The sequence below is a fragment of the Trifolium pratense genome, linkage group LG1 (assembly GCF_020283565.1).
Source record: "Trifolium pratense cultivar HEN17-A07 linkage group LG1, ARS_RC_1.1, whole genome shotgun sequence".
Taxonomy (NCBI): domain Eukaryota; kingdom Viridiplantae; phylum Streptophyta; class Magnoliopsida; order Fabales; family Fabaceae; genus Trifolium; species Trifolium pratense.
In genome coordinates this window covers 16,656,691-16,679,105 of record NC_060059.1, presented here as the reverse complement: position 1 = coordinate 16,679,105, position 22,415 = coordinate 16,656,691, and the positions used below count along the sequence as shown (strand labels likewise).

General features: G+C 30.7%; 3 protein-coding genes across 3 annotated transcripts; all 3 read left to right on the top strand.

Annotated features, from left to right (window-relative positions):
- The first annotated feature begins 6,682 nt into the window (after window positions 1-6,682).
- LOC123896574 (F-box/kelch-repeat protein At1g74510-like) lies at window positions 6,683-7,819 on the top strand. Its single transcript, XM_045946971.1, has one exon. It carries the CDS (start codon window positions 6,683-6,685, stop codon window positions 7,817-7,819), a length of 1,137 nt encoding a protein of 378 aa, XP_045802927.1.
- A 7,453-nt stretch (window positions 7,820-15,272) lies between these two features.
- LOC123902981 (guanine nucleotide-binding protein subunit gamma 2-like) lies at window positions 15,273-17,892 on the top strand. The gene is made up of 4 exons (XM_045952827.1): window positions 15,273-15,693; window positions 17,279-17,331; window positions 17,423-17,467; window positions 17,568-17,892. Exons 1-4 carry the CDS (start codon window positions 15,553-15,555, stop codon window positions 17,653-17,655), a joined length of 327 nt encoding a protein of 108 aa, XP_045808783.1. The 5' UTR covers window positions 15,273-15,552; the 3' UTR covers window positions 17,656-17,892.
- Window positions 17,893-18,662: 770 nt separating this feature from the next.
- On the top strand, window positions 18,663-21,770 carry LOC123884269 (guanine nucleotide-binding protein subunit gamma 2-like). Its single transcript, XM_045933342.1, has 4 exons — window positions 18,663-19,517; window positions 21,141-21,193; window positions 21,311-21,355; window positions 21,454-21,770. Exons 1-4 carry the CDS (start codon window positions 19,359-19,361, stop codon window positions 21,536-21,538), a joined length of 342 nt encoding a protein of 113 aa, XP_045789298.1. The 5' UTR covers window positions 18,663-19,358; the 3' UTR covers window positions 21,539-21,770.
- Window positions 21,771-22,415: the final 645 nt, after the last annotated feature.

Sequence of the window (22,415 nt, the reverse complement as noted above, 5' to 3'; positions counted from 1 at the left end):
TTTTAAAAATAAGTATATGTTTTATGCACCGTCTATCTTAATTCAACAACTACTAAAGTCCAGAAAACATGAACTTTTTAATGCATAAAATTCAAATCCAATTGAGACAGACATTCTAAAATTGAATGCACATATTGTACATGTGTGACTGAACAATGGCCCACATTAAAATCTTCAGCAAAAGATGATTAAAATTTCTCCTGCAAGTAAGTAATAAATGACCGCAATTTGACGTAGAATAAGATTCATTTGTTGGTACCAGAATATGGTTTCAATATGTTACTGAGTTTTATTTTTCTTTCTTGATTATGTATTATTTTACATAAGCATGGCCTTGGCTCTAGCATCAAAATATGCCTGATTGATAAGAGCAATGACACTATAAAATTGGTTATGGTAGGAATGTGACAAAAGCAAACATGAATATACATCGAACCCCATGGAAGAATAAAAAGAGCTAGGAAGAAACCCAGTGGAAAAGTGTTTATTATTAGTCCATGTCTACTATGCATGAGTACAATTAATTAGAATGAGGTTAAGAATTAAGATGGTAATCTCAAACCCAAGACAAAGAAAATATATTGGTGATAAAACAAATTAGCTTATGATTAGGCTTTTTGAAAGGATGCCAATTAATTAGATGCTGCTAGCTGTAGGTTTCTATGTAGTACCTAATGATTAAAAAAAAATTAATTAGTAGTTGCTGAGAATCTAATGTAGTGATTTAACAATAACATTTTCAACAAACTATGATTTTTTTTTGCACTTGGTTTTTCACCATCAACTAATCTGATTCGGATGTCAGTTCTGACATCAAGTAGTTCCGATCCCTTCGCGATCGTATTTGCGAGAGATCGAACTGTGGCCATCCCTACCTAATTCAACACCAATCGCCACTAAATCAACTAACGATTACTAACAAATTATGATTTTACATACATAAAAATTAAGAATGAATGATAGCACATCTAAAAATTGTATGTAAATTTTACCGTTTCAATATGCCGTTTCGATATGTAAAATCATAATTTTTATGTATGTAAAATGTTTATGTATGTAAAATCTATTAGGATTGTTTTTCTATGATGAGATCACCTACCTAATTGTGTGAAGCAGTTATCACTAATCTTGATTTCTAGTTAGTTGAAGTATATATATTGGTTAATAATATTTAGGTTAAAATCTAGGTAGTCAATATTCCACTGAGTTTAGCTTAGTTGGTAAGAACATTGCATATATTATATAGAAGTTGAGGTTTGAATCCCCGGACACTTATTCACTTTTAAGGTGAAATTTCTGGCGACGATTTTTGGTAATGGCGTATGTGTTTTTTACCCCAGCGGCAATGAGCGCATTTTTGGTTCTCCGGTGCTGATTTCGATCAACAACCATGATACACAATCTCCTCTGCAAGTGTCATGGGATAGAGGTGTTAAAATCAATACAAAATACCAAAAGACAAAGCGAGACTTGAGTTCAATGAAATATCATTTGTATTACTTGCATAAAATAAAAGGTTACAAGTTGTAGCGGACCTATGTAAGGCTTGGTGTGACCACACCAGCCCAGCTCAAATTTTTTTTTTTTTAAAAAAAATTAAAAAATTAAAAACAATTTTTAGACATTTTATATACATATTTGTACAAATATTAATGTAAATATTAGTTTAGAGTTTATTATTAATGATTGTAAGTCTCTCGGTACATATATTAGTTTAAGTATCGGTGCAAATATTAATTCATAATCTATTATTGGTGATTTTAACTATTTTGTTATACATAGAGTATTATTTTAAGTTGTATAGTTTAATTTTATAATATTCAACTTTGACTTTGTTTGAAAAAAAACAGTGGATAATTAATTGAATTTGTAGTATTGAGTAAAATTAGCAATTGCACTAACATATGATATTTAATTTTTCAAATAAGATAATACGAGTAAAATTGGATTAATATAAAAATAAACTATAAAGTAGTATAATTTTGGGTTCTATATATTTTGGTCCAAGGTAGGATCTTCCGAAACATCAAACAATAGCGATATGCAAGATTTAACAGATATTCGATAAGTTATAGTCCTTTTTTTTTCGAATAGAAATTTTGTGGTTTTTTAGATATAGTTGTTGATTTCTTTTTTTGAATAGAAATTTTTTGGTTTATTGTTGTTCTTTTTTATGAATACATGTTGTATGAGTAGTAATCTCATATATGGTTTGTTATTTAATTGAATTTTCAGAATGAAGATTTTTTTTAATAGTATCTAAATTTTTTAGCCACACTGATAATTTATAGTTGGGTCCCCCCTGGTTACAACGATCTCTCTCTCTCTCTCTCTCTCTCTATATATATATATATATATATATATATATATATATATATATATATATATATATATATATATATATGAGAAACGATAACTATTAATTGTAACCTTAAGATTTAATTAATGCATCAGATTAAAATATTCCACTCACTAAAAATCTCATATGATTATATTTGTGAGATTGGAAAATCATTCTATATATAAATCTTTCCTAATCTTTTATTTGATTTCATTTTTTTAGTAAAGGATATTGGAATCACTGGGTTACATCTCTAAGTTTGTTCAAATCCTTCACTCGATATAGAGCCAATAGAGTTTAACGCCAAAATTTGCTTGTTGGTTCAGCAATTTCAGAGCCGATTTTCACTTCTCACTGAAAAAGAAAGACTTCATGCTGTGATTATTAGATTGTCAAATTGGAGCGGTGGAGAATGAGATGACCCTCATGAGAAAAAAATGAGAGCTTTGTAATGTAGTAAATCATAAACTTGATGAATGTTTAATATAAAGAAGAGAAAAAGGTAAAGTTGAAGAGAGTTGAAAATTGAAAGAGAAAAAAATAGAACAGAGAAATTTAGGAAAAGATACAAAAAAAAAAAGAAGAAAAAGAAGAAGAAGAAAAGAAAATTAGGAAAAATTTATATATAGAAAGATTTTCTAATGCTCACAAATATAATCGTATGATATTTTAAGTGAGTGAGAGTATTTTAATCTGATGCGTTAATTAAATCTTATGGATATTATTAATAGTTCTCGTTTCTCATAATAATTATCAGTTCTCACCGGATACACTCCATATATATATATATGGTAGGGATCAAATTACACCGGTGTAACATTTGAGTAATGTTACACCGCTCAATAACGCTTTAACGAATACAAATTTTACAAAATCAACCGTTGGATTGAAAGCTTATATCGTATAGATCATCTATGTTGAATTGTATAAAAATCTAAAATCGTTTTATATGTTTTTGAGATAGATCAAAATTAACGGTATTCAATAAAAACGCATAAACCATTAATCTTCATCGGTCTCAATAACATATCAAACGATTTTAGATTTTTGTAAAATTCAACATGGATGATCTATACGATATAAGCTTTCAATCTAACGGTGGATTTTGTAAAATTTATATTCGTTAAACCGTTATTGAGCGGTGTAACATTACTCAAATGTTACACCGGTGTAATTTGATCCCACCCCATATATATATATATATATATATATATATATATATATATATATATATATATATATATATATAACAACTTAAAAGACTAGAATACTAAAAGATATACAAAACTTATAAGCCCAATAACACTTATAAGCTCAATACCTATTATCTAACAAGAGAAAAATTGGGTGTGTCTAAATCCACCCGTCTCCGTCAAAAAGCTTTGAGTGGTTTTTGTTTGCCTCGGTTCGATCAACCACACCTCCAGTAACTGTCTTTGATCCTGGGGGTGATCTGACAAGTTCAGTCCGGTGGCGGATTCTGGTGGCAGTCCTCGCATTTTCTCTCTGTTGTGGTTGCAATTGGGGAAGAAGAGTTGCACTTAAGTGGTTTGCAATGCAGAGCTGTTTTGGATCGTTTGTTAGAGCACCTCCAATAGTAAATCCTACAAATGTTATCTTATGGGTCATATTAGAGCATCTTGCTGGTGCCAATTTGAGTGAGCTAATTTAGCTTCTTAAAAAAAAAGGGTCATATTAGAGCCACATCAAACAACTCATTTATTTTTACTCTAATGGTACAACTTTATTCTTTTAATTATTTCATAAATAATAAACAAATATGTAAGTGTGACTATATGGTCACATGACCATGAAAATCTTGCTCAAAGTGTCGTTGCATATATTGAAAGCACGGTGATGCCACGTTGGAATACTCCAATAATAAATTTTAGCTAATATCATCCAAAATTATTCTCCAGGCTGGCATACTACCTCAAAGTACCAATGTTGGAGTTGCTCTTAGTTTGGGTACTCTGAGTCTCACTAGAGAATCAGGTCCAGGTTGAGTGAAAGGGCATAAGATACACTAGGTGAGATTAATCTTGTTCTTAAAAAGATTTAGAAGGATGATGAGTCATTGATTAGTTTGTTAGGATTAATCAATGCTATATATAATGTCATTGGATGAAAATCGGATGGCAAATGGATTAAAGGATACTCGTGCAAAATAGGAACCTGTGAAACTCTCACCGCCGAAATGTGGGAAATGTACTTGGGAATGCAGCTTGCTTGGAGTTAGGGTTTCCACCACCTTCAAGTGGAAAGTGACTCAAAAAGTCTGGTTGACATGATCTTGGAGAAAGTTAAAATAACTGGTAATCCGCCTACCTTGGTGCGCCGTATTCAAGAGCTTTTAAAATTGAACTGACTAGTACGTGCAGTTTAATCATACTTGGCGAGAGCAAAATAGAAATGTTGATTTGCTGTCTAATTTTAGCTTCTCTTTGGATTCTTTTAACGTTCATGTTACCGAGACCCCTCCTAATGCGATTTTTAGTCTTCTTTTTTGTGATATATATGGGGCTTGCATGCCTAAATATATTTATGTAACTCTATAGTTCTTTTCTTTTTGGGCATTAATCCTCTTTAACTACAAAAAAAGGTTAAACTATGCATATATTTTCAAAAAAAAAAAATCGACAATTATTTTACATAAATGTATCTGATGTAAAAAATCTAATTTTTCTTACGATATATATATTTTTTCTAAATATTCATTAATTAGAGTCAATATATTGATCATAATGAGGAGAACCAACTCACGGTATGTTTGTTGCTCTAACTTGAAAGTTATAGCATGTATAATAAACATGAGGCCCTGCTAGCATAAAAAATTGAACCATTTTTTTTTTTTTTTACTAATAATAGTCCAAATATTCAATCTTTTGTCATCCCTCATGGTTTGGGAAATTGAAATATAAGAACCGTGAAAAAAAAAACTATTCTCATTGTTTGATATTTATGAGATTATATATGATTTTGGTGGTCATCTTTACCAATTAGAGTTTCATGATGTGGCATAGAAAATATCAAAATTTATGATATATACCGTACTTTATTTAAGGTACCGTATCATTAATTTAAGTTAAAAAAATAAATATAGAATGAACCACCTGTAACTAATGTATAATACCCAAAGTGGTATTACCATTGGAGCAAAATATATATGTGTTACATAAATATTATATAGCATCGTAGGAACCACTTATTAGTAATGTATGATACTCATAGTGATATCACTATTGGAGAGATGTTGTAAGACTATGTTTGGATATTTTGATTGAGTAATTAATGTATGTTTATATGTATAATTTTTTTTACTGTAATATGTATAATTAAAAGATGTAAAATATTTGACTACATTTTTTTTACTACATAAAACTTCTTGAATATAGTATTTTAATAATTAGTATTACAATTTTTAATAATTAAATTTAATGTTTAAGGAAAATATATTTTGACTAAAAATTTTATACTTGACTGAAAAATTTGACCAATTTTTACAATTATAATTACAATTTTACCATAAATTTAATATTTGACTTTGACCACAATTTTACCATAAATTTAATATTTGACTTTGACCACAATTTTTCAATTAGAAATAGTATTTTTATCACAATATTTAAATGATTATATTAACAAATAATTATGAACTCCAATACCTAATATTAACGCCAGAAAATTGTCACTCGCACAGAATGGAGAAGTTCTAAAAAGAGGGAGTGTGAAAGAGAACCAAAAGTACCCTCAAACTGAAAAACACTCAGGTTAATTTCTAAAAAAAATTGTTTAGAATTCGTTTTTTTTTGTCTCGTCTTTTTTTTTTTCTTGAGTTTTTTCCTACAATTTTAAGGCATATAGAATGACATAGAAAAAGGGCATGTAGGATTCGTAACAACGAAAAATATACACGTTTTTCTTCGTTTTGATGGTATGTTTCAATCTTTGAATTTGGGTATGCATGTCGCCATAGTTTGAATAATTGTTTTTTATTTGATTGATTCTTAAAAAAAAAACTAGTTTTTTATACAAACTCTTATGCTAGGTTGTGTGTAAGCATCTAATTTTGAAAAAATTCCGTTTTTAGGACAGCGTGTCTCATTTCTTATTATTGTTTTGATTTTGATTATTGTTATGGATGAGCTAGTATATATTGCTTATTCGATGTTCACTAATTTCTATAATGCATATGTGAATTGTTATATCCGAAAAGAGTGTTTGTGATTTTACATTCAATATTTAATTAATGGAGTTTTTTTCAACTATTTTTGTTGATTGTGATTTTCCAATTTACTTATAAAATATTTTGATTTGAAGGAAGTAGAAGAATAAAAAGCCATGTCGAGAAAGTCAATTAAAATTTTAGACGATTCTATGGAAGGGGACAAGCAGAAGAATGTCCACAAAAATGCAGATGAGTCAAGTTTGCTTATTCCTCGGCTCGATTATGATGCCTCCCTCAATTGTCTTGTTCGATTGTCAAGGTCTGATTATGGCTCAATTGCTGTATTGAACCGAAGTTTTCGATCACTCATTAAGAATGGACAATTGTTTCAACTTCGACGGAAAATGGGAATAATTGAACATTGGATTTACTTTTCTTGTGATGTCCTTAAGTGGGAGGTGTTTGATCCAAATCATAATCGGTTGATGCAATTGCCTAAAATGAATTCCAATATATGTTTTATGCTTTCAAACAAGGAGTCATTAACTGTTGGTACAGAGCTTCTTGTTTTTGGAAGAGAAATAACGGGTCATTCCATCTATAAGTATAGTATTCTGACAAATTCATGGGTGAAGGGAATGAAATTGAATACTTCAAGATGTTTGTTTGGTTCTGCAAGCCTCGAAGAAATAGCAATATTAGCCGGTGGTTGTGATCAACATGGCAACATTTTGAGCTCTTCTGAGCTTTATAATTCAGATACCGGTACTTGGGAGGTTCTTCCAGACATGAACACACCGAGGAGAATGTGTTCGGCTGTGTTTATGGATGGAAAATTTTATGTCCTTGGTGGGGTTGGAGTTGACAATACAACACAGTTAACCTGTGGTGAGGAGTTTGATTTGAAGACAAGAGAGTGGCGCAAAATACCTAACATGTGCCCATCTCGAAATGGAGGCGATGGTGCAAATCCAGTTAGTGGTGAGGCACCTCCTTTAATTGCTGTTGTAAACAATGTATTATTTGCTGCCGATTATGCACAACATGTAGTAAAAAGATATGTTAAAGATATAAACTCATGGGTCACCATTGGAAGCCTTCCTGATCGAGTAACCTCGGTAAATGGATGGGGAATGGCCTTTAGATCATGCGGAGATAAGCTAGTTGTCATTGGAGGTCATAGTCATCAGGGTGGAATGATAACTGAAGTCAATGCTTGGGTAGTAGACGAAGACGTACCACAGTGGAATTTACTTGCCATAGTTCAATCAGGGAACTTTGTGTATAATTGTGCTGTGATGGGATGTTGAGGTGCTTGTTTTCTGATTTTTAGATTCTTTGAAAATTATTGATACAATCTTTAGAATTTCAAATTTCATGGATGTTATCTTTTTTTTCTTCGTTTGTTCATTAGATTTAGTCTTTTGGAATATTGTATATGCATGGGAAAATAATTTGAGTTCATGGTACATTTTGGGTTGCAATGCTTGTATCCATAAGTTTGATTGAAGCAATACATAATTTTAATTGACCTCAATTTTATTTAGGCATAATTGTATATTTAGTCCCTTGTGTTTATTTTAGGTTTCAATTTGGTCTCTTATGTTTAAAATATTTCAAGTTGGTCCTTTTCGTCATCTTTTTGTTTAAATCGTCGACTTGTCTAAGGAAGTTGCGTACGTGGACCACTTAGGAGAGTACTATCTGAAAGTTTTAGAAAAAATTAACTCAATATTTAACAAAAAATTAAAAAAAATTAACTCAAAATTTAACGAAAATGACCAACTTATGTTGAGATCAATAACATAAGGGACCAACTAAAAACTTTTTAAACATAAGGACTAAATTAAAACATAAAATAAACATAATGGACTAAAGCCTTTTATTTACTTTCAACTCTTCTAAAAGCTTATGAGATTGGTCAATAATTTTAGTATATCTTCAAAGTTTTTCACATCTTCAAGCAAATGTTCTTTGACATTGAATCACAGATAATGCACCCTATGCTACCATGAGTTGAAATTGCAAAAAAAAAAAAAACAAAAAAAACAAAAAAAAAGACTATACTTCTTTTTAGAATTTTCATATACCACAAAAAGGTTTAACTCTCCTAAAAAGTGTGCCTTGTATGAGAGTGAATGTTAGTTTTATTATATATAATTTATTCTTTTATATATTCTATGATTATGCATCATATATTTTAACTAAAACTAAATATAACTAAAAAAATGCGAAATGTTTGACTACACGGGACTTCTTAATATATACTTCATCCGTCCCAAAATATAAGCAAAATTGAGTCAAAAAAACTTGATGTATTTGGTTAAAGATTGAGACTAAATACATTCACTTTTGTTGACTAACTTTTATTTATATTTTGGGACGGAGGGAGTATTTAAATATGAGTTTTTAATTATTTTCTTATTCTATGATTATGTAATATATAGATTCTCTCTCACAGTTTGATGAATAAGTCGATAAGGTACATGACATATTTTCAAACCACAATAGTTGTAATGATGAGATATGTAAATTCAACTTTCGTTACACATGTCAAGAAGTTTATCAAAGTAAAAGAGATCAAGAGACGTGTCTAGTGATGTCTTCGGTACTTCTAAGATTTTTGTGTTAACTAGTATAATAGCCGTGCATATGCGTTGCCGCGATTATTCTATGATATGGTGATATTTTCGTAAGTAGAAATAATGACTAATATTTATTACATAATTTAATTTTAATTTATAATTTTTTTATTAAGATAATGCAAAAATATATATTAATAAAATAAACTATAATAGGTCGAACATTTTATAGTGTGAAATTAGTCCCATTAAAAAATTACTCGACGTTGCAAGATTGTGTTGTTCCGTGTATGATAGTTATAATTGTAATATTTATAAGTTACAACTTGTTCATATACACATAATATTGAACCTGTTGAGTTGATATTTTTCATTTGAATAATAGCAATTTTTTATGTGTCATACAAATAGACACTTGTATTAATATATGAGTTAATATTGGTGGTCATCATAGAAATTGTAAAAAAAATAGGCACGCATATTAATATATGAGTAGAAATATAGGTCTCGTTGAAATTATAAAAAAGTAGACACTTGTATTGATATATGAGTAGAAATATTGGTCCTGGTAGAAATTATATAAAAAACAAGCACTTGTATATAGATGAGTAGAAATATAGGCCGTTCCTGTAAAAGTTAGAAAATAGACATCGTATAAATTAATATATGAGTAGAAATATATGTCTTCACTCTTCGTAAAAATTAATACCTAGCTCCGTCACTAAGTATATGACCGTCTTGAAGTTTTTCTTTGTCCCTTTTTATAAGCTACCTTTCAAATTTCCAAGGAAAAATATAGGTCCATGTAGAGATTATAAAAAAGTAGACACGCATTTTATTATATGAGTAGAAATATAGGTCAGTGTAATGTTTTTAAAAAAATAGACACGCGTATTATTATATGACTAGTTCTAGTGCCCGTGCTAGCGCACGGGAAACACCGTCTTTTAGTAATTTCGTACACAATTATCAATTTGCAAATGCTATATAAATTTGTGATAAATTAAATGGCAAAATATTGTTTCTTAGCTTCACCCTTCAATTTAGATAAAATATTTCTTGCTTACCATTAAGACTTACCGGAAGCATATAGTACAAAGTACTAACTAAATTCAATCAAAGGGCAAAATATTGTTTTTTTAGTTTCACCCCTCAATTTAGATGACATATTTCTTAGTTGCTCTTATGATTTAACATGAAGTATATAGTACAAATAACTATATTCAATCAAATCAAATATTAACAAAGTCGATATATGCATAAACATAACCCTTCTTGGGATCACTCCCGTGTTTTTTTCTAGATATTAAACCTGAAACTTAATTATCATAAAGTTACATAACATCACCCCTCTATAATTTTTAACAAAGTTGATATATGCATAAACATAACCCTTCCAGGACGCCCCATATTTTTTCTAAATATAAATTTGAAACTTAATTATACTAAAGTTACATAATACCATCCCTACACGTGCCTCTCTTAGCACCATGGCGATCTTGCTATCTTAATAAAATTATTTTTATGTTGCATTTCAGAAAAGAGTATTTTTTTTAAGCAAGGCCATTTGATAAATTCCCATTGCATAGTCAAATGTTTAACAAAAGAAATCAGGAAAATAATATTGCAAAATACTTTGAGGGATCAATTCCATTAGCACCATGACAATCTTGCCCCTTAATAAAATTGCTTATATTGCATTCCTGCAAAGAGACAATAGAATGCTTCATGTGTTACCTAAAATTGCATATACTTTTATGTTACTTGAAACATCCTTTAGCATATTAGCAAAGTAAAGTAAGTTTAGCATATTAACAAAGTAAAGTAAGGAACCAAAAAATTGTATTGCAGGAAACAAAATTCAGAAAGCATATGTTGAGTTCATGGTTCAGAGATTAACATAAATGTTTCTTTAGGTATGGATAAAATGACAAAATTCAAAAACTGTTCTGTCAAAAAAAATAAATTCAAAAACTGTTAGGATTATTTCCAAATAAATATCTTTTTTCTTTTACAAATAAAACAACTTAAAATTGATACAAATCTTTAAAAAAATATGAAATTTAACCATCTAAATCTCACTAATAACTCCTAAAAAGTAGGGATTATTAGCTAAATATAGAAACAAATCATAATAAATATGACAACTAAGATCTTGTGATTTGGAACACTTCATGAAACAACCATGAAAATCAATATTTTGGTAAGTAAGCTTGATGAGAGATATCTTTCTGTCAAAAGGCCACTAGTGGAAAATAAAATAAATATCAACGACAATAATAAAGGAAAGAAAGAAAGCAAGCAAATGACCTCACAAACATAAAAATAAAATTTTAAATTAAGTTAGATATGAACTTAAAATGTTACGTGCATCTAAAAACAAAAGATCTAGGTTTAATATATAACTTTTTTCTCGTCATTGCTTTACCACACTAAGCAATGTTGGACTTCTCTGATAGTTAACTTTTAACCACATTCTTTATTTATAAAAGAATGTGAAATGTGAAACTTGACAATATCAATCCCAACCATTATATCATTAAAGTAAAACAACGAAATAAGCTAAATGATAAATGTGTAATTTAGCTTATATAATACTACTATATGATTTAGCTTAACCCTTAGGGTTGGCTTAATCGTTTGAGTATACTTATTTCCAAGTTTCCATAAATTTAAAGACAAAATTAATCAGTAGATAAAATTCAAAGACTTAGTGTATGTTTGGTTTCAATTCTGGAGCATGCAGAATTGATTCTGGACGTGTAGAATTAATTCTGACTTGTTTGGTTTCTCAAAAGTAGAATTGATTCTGCCTCCAGAATTGATTCTACTTGAAGCTAGAAATCGTAGCTTCTGATTCTAGAATTGATTTTTACACTCAAATTTTTTGTTCAACTCACTTTTTCATGAATATATCCAAACATAAACCACTTCAGCTTAAAATCAATTTTGGCCAGAATCAATTTTACAGAATCAATTCTGCCAAAATCAATTCTCTCCGCCGCAGAACCAAACACACGTTTAATTTGATTATTTATTCTCCAAATTCCACTTCATTCTCTCCTTTTTATTCTCTCTAATTCTCTCTCATTTTTGTTTTACGTGTTTTCTCTCTCATACTTTTTATCTATCATTATCATTTATTTTTAATTCCTCTCTCTAAACACTCACAAAACAAGGAAAATAAGATAGAATTGGAGAAAAAAAATGTTCCAAATCCATACTATTACTACTAGTCTACTATAGAGAGAATTAACTACTCTTTCCGGTCCTATGAGAAAAAAAAATTATTTTTAGATTTATTATATAATTGATGTATTTAGATAATATTATGAGTTTAATTTATATATACTGTCAGTGTAAATTTTTTTTATACATGCATCCAATGATGTATTGGCACATCATGTGTTTTTAAACACCATACATGATGTGTTGATATATTATTTTTACACTGACAGTATATATAAATTAAATTCTAATATTATAGTCTAAACACATCATTTCTATAATAAATCTAAAAAGTAAAAATTTTCTTATATGTTGTACGACTAAAGGGGGTACAAGTAAAGATAGAGAGAGAAGAAAAAAACAAAAAAGAAAAGAAAAAAGGTTTATTAAAAAAGGAAACATGCTTGTGTGAATTTGATTGGAGTTTCCCCACTTGTAGGACTAGGGGTTGGAGATTTTATTGTAGGACAGACAACTCTCAAAGCTGTTTCAAGCAAAATGACCAAACATGAGAAAACATGTTCTGACAATCAACACGTTTTTATCCGTTTGCATTTGACACTTTTGTCATTCTAGTACTAGAGGCCGTAAACCTTTTAAACAGAGTTCAAAAGATCATGCATAGTAATATTGTGTCGCCTAGGTCGATGAATGTAGTTTTTCAAAGATTGAGTTTTGCTATCCAAAAAGGTTTAGCGGCGCAGCTTATTGTCCGTATATTGATATGTAATTATTATAATTATAATTATAATATATATAAAAAGGAAACCCACTTGGGGTTGGTCTAGTGGTGTTGACTTGGGTCCTAGGAGTATGCTCCTCTCAAGATCTCAAGTTCGATTCCCCTTGGTGCCAATTTCGGGGGGCTAAGTCCATACAGAGCAAAAAAAAAAAAAACTCTTGCTTTAAATGGGGCCCCACAAGTGGGCGATGAGTTTGATCCCCTTGGATTAGTCGGTCCTAAGGCTGGATACCAAGTTTAAAAAAAAATGGCTTAAATGCAGTTTTACCCCCTGTTTTGAAAAAATCGGAATTTTACCCCCTATTTTAAAATCCGGTATTTTACCACCGCTATTTTATAATTTGTTGGATTTTGCCCCTCACCAAAATTCTACACAAAATTTGCTTGCGAGTCTCAACTTCAAAGATTTGCACAGAACTCAATTTGGATAAATAATTCACAAAACTGTTGCCAAAATGACCGTAATCGAATTAGGTTTCCACAGAATCAATCCCCACTAAATTTGGAGTTATAGAGAAAAATTAATTACAGTTTTAGTGAAGGTCTGTCCAATTACTAATTCTGCAGAAATCTACATCTGGCCTTCAAATTCAACATCGTCTACCGAACGCATCGTAACTCCAAATTCGACGAAATTGAAATGCCAACAAGGGTAACTTCGTTAGCTTTCCATACATATAAATACTATTTAAAAATCAGCTACATTGTGAGAGGCATGATTTAAATACCAGTAGTAGTTTCACACGATAATTAATTTGGACAGACCTTCACTAAAACGGTAATTAATCTCTCTCTGTAACTTCAAATTTTGTGGAGTTTGATTCTGTGGAAAACTAACTCGATTGCGGTCGTTTCGGTACCAGTTTGATGAATTATTGATCCAAATTGAGTTTTGTGCGAAACTTTGAACTTGAGGCTCAAAAGCAGATTTTGTGCAGAATTTTGGTGGGGGGCAAAATCTAACAAATTATAAAATAGGGGGTAAAGTTCCGGATTTTAAAATATGGGGTAAAATTCTAAATTTTTTAAAACAGGAAGGGTAAAACTGCATTTAAGCAAAAATATATATATATATATATATATATATATATATATATATATATATATATATATATATATATATATATATATATATATATATATATATCAGGAGGGTTATATTGACTCCAAGAGTAAGTTATAAAAACTACTCCAAATCATGACCTTTGTTTTTAATTTCAATTAATGGCTAAGATTGATTCATAATAATTAGTTGGATGAGACTTATATTTTTATCACACTGGAAAATGAACATTATCAAAACATTCTTCAAATTGAAGAGAATGAATTGTCAAAACAAGATCCTCCCTTGCTTTTTTTTTCCACTTCTACTTGTCAAAACAAGATCCTCCCTTGCTTTTTTTTTCCACTTCTACTTGCATACTACATGAAATCTCTTCAAAAACATTGACATCCATTACTAAAAACCTGTTTGTTTCTTCAACAAAATCATTACAAATTAAATTATTAAATTAACCTATTGTTCAAATTTGTAAAAAAAGAAAACAAAAAATATTGAACTAATAACAAGAAAAGAAAAGTACGAGCAAAGAGAATATTGTAACAAAAAAATCATACACCACAAAAAAAATTGTACACTTGTAAAATTGAAAAGAAAAGAAGCATATCGTAAAAAATTATATGAAAAGATGCAGGATTGTCAAACGATTAGTGTTACACCATTTCAGAGGGTGTGGAATCCTTGTTTTCCCATGTGATCAAAAAATAAGTTTCAATTGATTATTATAATTGATTCATTCTCTTCTATTTAAGGTATGTTTTGATAATTTTCCAATACAATAAAAAAATAAGTCTTACTTTGTGTTTTATGATCAATCAATCTTAGCCATTAATTGAAATTAAAATCAAAAGTCATGATTTGGAGTAGCTTTTATAACTTACTCTTGGAGTCAATATAACCCTTCTATATATATATATATATATATATATAAAGGAAAAAAGAGAGGAGGAGTGCTAGCAACACACTCCAATAACAAACACACTCTAACACACTCTCTTTTATTGGTTAAAATTTATATGGGTCCCATAAAAGTTATATGGGTCCACATTTTTTTATGGGACCCATGTGAATTTCAACTAATAAAAGAGAGTGTGTTGGAGTGTGTTTGTTAAAGAGTGTGTTGCTAGCATGAGAGAAACCGGAAGCAAAAAGAAAAGCAACTTTGTTCCAACAAACACAGAAAGCGACAACGTCAACAAATCAAAATTGAAACCAACTTTTGTTTTGTTTTTTCACCCCCACATTCCACTCTCTCACACTACAAATCCCTCAAACCCGTTCTTTCACTTTCTTCACCAAACAAACACACTTTCTCACTACAACCTTAGATCCCACTCTTTTTTTCATGCTCAACACTCCATTCACATTTCTGGGTCATCTTTTTTCCCTTCAAAAATCCAATCTTTCTACTCTCTTTTATAGTATCAGAAAATGCAATCAAGTGGGTCAGAATCCGAGAACCCGATGACCCACTTTGTTCAAACTCAGTCTTTTTCTTCTTCAGATACTAGAGGGAAACATAGAATACATGCTGAACTTAAACGTTTGGAACAGGAAACAAGGTACTTAGAGGTTCGTACTTTTTTCTTCTCTTGTTCTTTCTGTCTTTGGTTTTTTGCCTTTTGATCTTCCTTGTGACTATGTGTTAATGAGTAATAGTAAATTTGATTGGTAAAGTTTTTAACTTTTAGTTAATTGATTTCTGGGCTATTCTTCTGGTGGGAGCTGGATTTTTTGGTAGAGGTACTTGTAATTGGGGTCCATGTACCTTTAATATAAGGTTACCTTTTCATAGTTAAAAGGGTACTTGTGTTTTTATTTAATGTAAGGTTAGGTTATCCATATAAGATAAAACCTACTCAATTTTGTGGCAAAAATATTTGGAGGGTCAAATTGATGTGAAGTGTAATTTGGAGAACCAAAATGGTACTTGAATTTTTCTACAGTGTTATGTAACAGCATATTGGTTATCCATTATTCTTATTGAAAAAAGTGTATATTTATTTGATCCCAAGTCCTAGCTCAACTGGCAAATGCTGATATTGTTAGGCTGGACGGCTTCATTCGGTTTTGAACTCGGGACCTTGCAGTTGTGTGTGTGAATTTCAGTGGTGCTTGCCACTTCGTCTAAGACACAAAAATAGAGTGTATATGTATGAACGTTTTTGCTATGGAACCATCCATTACAGTTTAGGGGTCCTCACTTAGAAGCTACATTTTAGTATGACTAATGTTATGTTTGATTAATCCAACAATTTGTATTGTCAGTTTGTTATAGCAACAGAAGGTTGATGATTTAAATGATATAGCTAACATATTCCATTTTTCGCTTTAATTTTTGTCTTTAATTTCCTATTACTGTTGAGACTTGATGTTTGAAGTTTGGACAAATTAACCTTTTCAATAAGTAGGAAATTGCCTGAAAGTCCATTTATTTTGTTTGAAGGGACATAGATTTTCTTTGGTATGACTTAAAATTGACGGTTTATTTTATCATTCTTTAATTTAAACAGCTTTATGATTTAAAGAACCATGTATAGTATAGTTATGCAAAAGTGAATATGTACCTTGAGTTTTGAACAATCGGAGGATGAGGTTTGTTGAGACTTACTAGGTGCATTATGCTTGTTTGAAGAGTTACCTATAGACTGAGCAAAAGAGATTAAGCACATGTTTGTAGGCAACGTTTGACGCACAAATGATCAGGGTCTTAATAACTTGGTGTTGGTTACCGGAAATATCTATCCAAACAGATCATGTCATTCAAAATGTTGTGACATTATCTGTATTGAAACGTTTAGGTGGTTTTTCCAGCAATGATCAGTAAAGTTGATAGATAAGTTGGCCAAATTTAGGTAACTGGCAGCATTATATAACATATTGTCTTGTTTGACAATAATTCATGTTCTGAAGTATGCTATCAAATCCTTACCTAGTTAAGATTATTTCGAATCCATCATGAGCCGTAATCCGGATAGAATGAAGCAAGCATTCTTTCTGAGATATATAGGTTGATTTTCGCAGTGCATTCTCAACCATCTAATGAACTTTATACTCAAAGGCTAATCGTAGTTCCTGGCCTCTCTTTCAACTTGTTTAATTCTCTTACCTCCGAACTTTTGCTTATATATTAACATTCACCATAAATTGAATGTAGGAAGAGCTAGAAAAGCTTGAGAGGATGGACAAAGCATCTACATCGTGCAAAGAGTAAGCTTACAAGCTCAAAATATTTCCATAATGTGTAATCAATTTTTGTTTGGTTTAACTTTGAATTTCCGTCACGTGTTTGTTTTGTCAGGATTCTTAGCAATGTGGAAAAGAGGCCTGATCCGTTACTTCAATCGTAAAATCTCTTATGCTAACTTCCCGTGCTTAGTTGTAAATAAATACATTTAACTTTGATATATTTTTTAACACAATATTTATTTTTTCTGGTTTTACAGTACAATTGGTCCCTTAAATCCTACATGGGATCGATGGTTTGAAGGACCTCAAGATTCCAAAGGCTGCTGCAGATGTTTGATTCTCTAATGATTAAAGATAATCTCCAAAAAATCTACTCTTTTTTTTCCCTTTTAATCCCAGATTGGTCCAGAAATTTTGTGAGTTTAATTTTTCATGAATGCTTAGTGTGTATATATTATTTACAGCAAAATACATAGTTTTTTATATTTCGGATAACAGTGTGATAGAATTCTTTCAGATATTTGTGCAGACAAATGTGTTATGATAAAGTGGTTTTGAATCAATATTTTTGCTTCCCTTTTTCCTTGATGTGTATTGTCATGGAACCTACTAAAAGTTACTAGAGTAGTCACCATGAACATAACCTTTTCCAATGCTTTATTTTCATACTGTGAATAAATGATTTGTAATATTAATTAATAGTGTTAATATTATGAGCATGACTTAAATTTTCCTTATTCACAAGGCAAATGTTAGGTGGAGAAGTGTCAATTATATGGTTTACTAAAGTGGACAATTGTTTAAAAATTGCTCAAACTTTTGAAGTGTTCAACATTATCATATTTAAGTAGAAGTTTAGGGTCCTCTATGTCCTTAGAGGGTAGTAGGAAGAATACCTAATAAGTGTTGATTTAACTAATATATTCATATCTGTCAAAAAAATAAATTAATATTCTGTGTTTTACCGAACCCACATCGATTGAGTCACCGTCTCAATCTTAAAGACGAGTAATAATATTAATAGTTACTCCTTCCGTGACAAAATATAAGTAAAATTCACTATTTTAAGTTTATTGCATAATTAATGTATCTACTTTATGATTTATATCAGACATATTAATTATGCAATGAATCTAAAAATGTGAATTTTACTGTGTTTCAAACGACTTTTAAGCATTGAACCGCATAGTAAAATATATGGTTGTCTATCTAAAAGCTGCATAAATACAAAGACGAGCCAGATTCTCTCTGGCTTTTTCTCTCATACCGTTCATTCTGCTCTAGTTTAGACCATTCATTTATCTTTTTTTCTCTATCAACCGTTGAATTAACAAAAAGCGAGAGAACCGAACAAAAAAGACATTAGATGATCCAAATTCACAAAGACATGCAAATTGTTTTTATTTTTGGTACACCTGGCAAAAAAAATTATAAAACCAACAATAACAAGTGTAAATTTCTAGACCAAGAACACATAAACTGAAGAACAAGAGTAGTAATAATCATTTTTGTTTTTTTATAAACAGAGAAAAGTAAAAACAGAGATTTGCCATTGAGTGAGCAAAGAGCCAACTGCATAAATAAACAGAACAGAGTCAGAAACTGAGCCTTAGACAAAGTCTTCAAACTTATAGAAAGTAAGAGAGAGAGAGAAACAAATAAGAGACCCAACAAACAAACAAAAAAAAATGAGAAACTCAAAGAAAACCAGCTTTTTTCTTCCAACAGAAACCAAAAACGATAACTTCATAAAACTTCAAACTCAAAAAATCCAAAACACCACAGACCTGAACTCTTTTTCTCTGAATTCTTCACAGACAAACACAATTCTGCTCTGTCTCTGTGTTTTGCAGCACAAGTTACGATCTTAGACACTTGTCTTGTTTTTGATGGTTAATTCTTAATTGGGTCAATGAATATCATTTCTGGGTCATCCTTGTTTGCTTAAAAATTGAGTCTTTATACTTAATCACCTATGTTTCATAGCCTTTGTGGCTGGTTCATCAAGCTAGGGATTTTCCTTTTTAACCTCTTTAGCCTCTCAGAAAATGGAATCAGGTGGGTCTGAATCCGAGAACCCTATGACCCACTTTGTTTTTCAGTCTCAGTCTCTTTCTTCTTCTTCTTCTTCTTCTTCAGATACTAGAGGGAAACATAGGTTACATGCTGAACTTAAAAAATTGGAACAGGAAAAAAAGTACTTAGAGGTAGGTACTTCATGTTCATCTTCACTATGTTTTGGAGTTTAGTTCTTTATTTGGTCTATTTGTGTGTGGTTTTGTTGTTTAACTTAACATTTTTATTGTTCTGTTTGTTAAAGAAAAACTACATAAAATGGTTTGGGGAGATTTTTAACTTATGAAGCACGAACACGAACATCAGATATGACACGAATATTGGACACGTTGATACCGATAATATTTTGAGAAAATAATATAATTCAATAATTATGTGTATTAATTTTGTGTCGGTTACACGTCTCACAATGGGACACGCCCAATCCGAGGAGGGTCGTGCTTCATAATTTTAACTTTTCGTCATTGTACGTGTTGGTATGTGAAATTGATCATATTGACTCTATGCTATGGTGGATAATAAAGTTGACATTTTTTTTAACATTTTTTTGATTGGTTGGGTATGGTTTAGGAAATATGATGAGTATTTTACCTAAGGAGTATTTCATTATTTCAAGGTAATCAATGGATTGCTAAATGAAAGTTTTTCAAAATTATGTTAAGTTGTTAATAGTGTTTGGATTATCAATCGTGCTTAGTAAGCAAAGTGTGCTTTTAGCTAGTAATTTTGTCTTCAGAAAGATGCATGAACTTAGAAGCTAAATCTTACTATGATTGATGAGTTATAGATTAATCTGTCTATATGTATTGTCAATTTGTCAATTAATACATCTATAGAAAGCTTGATGATTTAAATAATATAACTAAACATATGATCCATTTTCTTACTTTAGTTCACATTGTTTCTTTCTTATCAAAGTTGATAGTTGAGACTTGTGATTTGGACAACTTCACCTTTTTAAAAATAACCATATCATAATTATACAAACATTAAACATGAACCTTGACTTTGAATTTTATTGGATTGGAGGAAGGGATGCATTGAGACTCAGTAGTTGCACTGTATGTATGTTTGGCAATTCTTTGGAAAGACCTCATACGTACGATTAAGTCAACCCATCTCTGTTGATGGATTTGCTTAACGTTGAGATCTCTCCAACAGATTTTGAATATACACTTTATGCAGTTTGAAATATCTATGAAATTTTTTATATTGGAAATTTTTCGGTGGTTTTACAAATTGTTTGTTTATGGTACACACACATAGACCTTAGTATTTTTTATGTATGAGATAAAGTTGAGGTTTGATTCAGTATTGAGACTTGAGAGTGTCTTAGGCTTTAATAATAACTCCATCGTCAACGCTAGTAAATAAGTTGCAGAAAGTTAGCTAGTCGTCGTGAGTGTTTGGATCCGCATTGGAAAGCAGACAAACATATGATAGTATGTTGTCTTCATTGTGATAAACATCTGTACGTGGTTTCAAACATGCTTCTTAGAAATGAGAGTTGGGTCTAACTCAACCCTACAAAACCGGCTTATAAGGTGAAGACTGCCCTCACTTATAATCATCCTGAACATGTGGTTTGCCTTTTAAGGTTAACTAATATATGCTCATGTTTCACTGTTTTGCGCAGGCTCTGATTTGTGGCATGATTGCGGTTCTTAGCTTTTCTCTTGAGAGACATTTATTTCTTGTTTTGAAACTACTGATGCAAGTGTTTTAATCAATTATTCACTATGAAATGAATGCAGGAAGAGCTGGAAAAACTGGAAAGGATGGATAAATCATCGACATCGTGCAAAGAGTAAGCTTAAAAACAATAATACAATGGTTCAATCATGTATAATGAATGTTAGTTTAACGCATAATCCATATTAGTTTAACAAGTTCGGATTTCTGTCTTGTATTTTCTTTTTGCCAGAACGCTGAGTAGCGTGCAAACAAGACCAGATCCGTTGCTTTCATTGTATAATCTCTTCTCGAAACTTTCTTGTGTTTATGTTGCATCATATTTTATCTTTGATATATCCTACTAACAAATGATACAATTTTCTATTTTGACAGAACCGTTGCTCCCTTAAATCCGTTATGGGATCGGTGGTTTGAAGGCCCTCAAGCTTCTCAAGGTTGCAGATGCTGCATTCTTTGAAAATAAGTATTGAATACTAATTGCCATTGTATCCATAATATAACAGATTGACTAGGATTTTGTAATTTTTGAAACAATATTAAAACATTGTGATCTTACTTTTTGGTTAAATTTATTCGGAGACAAACAAATACAATTGCTCTAACCTTAGCAATGCCTGCTGTACATTGTGGTTTTGCCACCGCATTTTTGACGTTTTACCTTTAGTATTTTGCGTATTATTTTTAATGAATTGAATTAAACTGTTTTTATCACACACCAAACTTGCTCTTTAGATTTTTATAACATCATGAAATATCATTTTCACTAAACTAAACTTATAATAAAAATTATAATTGTGAATCCTCATTAGTAGGCTTGATGGTGTAGGCCTGAGACTTTAGTGTGTACTTCTCTCTAAATCTCAGGTTCGAATCTTCTTAATATCAATTTTTGTGTTGGGTTAGTATATACTAGACTATGCTCGGATTTCAATTCAACTTTGTTAAATCATCTGGTTGGAATGTGTCCACCCGTGGTTTCGTCATTAGGAAGGGATCAATTGTTGTTATTATTGTTGATTCTTCAATTTATTTATATGATAATACTATAAAATTTTGACAACACATTTTAGTTCCGTCGGTAATAAATCGACTCATACTATATTTCAACTATTACTACTAGCGAAAAAGACTTTGTTGGTGAGTAGTCTATGGAGTAGGATTTGTTGCGGTCAAACAATGATGCAGTTTCACGCGATAATCAATTATGACCGTCGGTCTGAGATCGGACGGGTACAGATTTTAAAATACAGTTTTATAAAGTAAAATGATCTCAGTCGTCGCTCAGACATCGGATGGTCCATATCAGTTACATCACCATGCAGAGATTTGTTTTG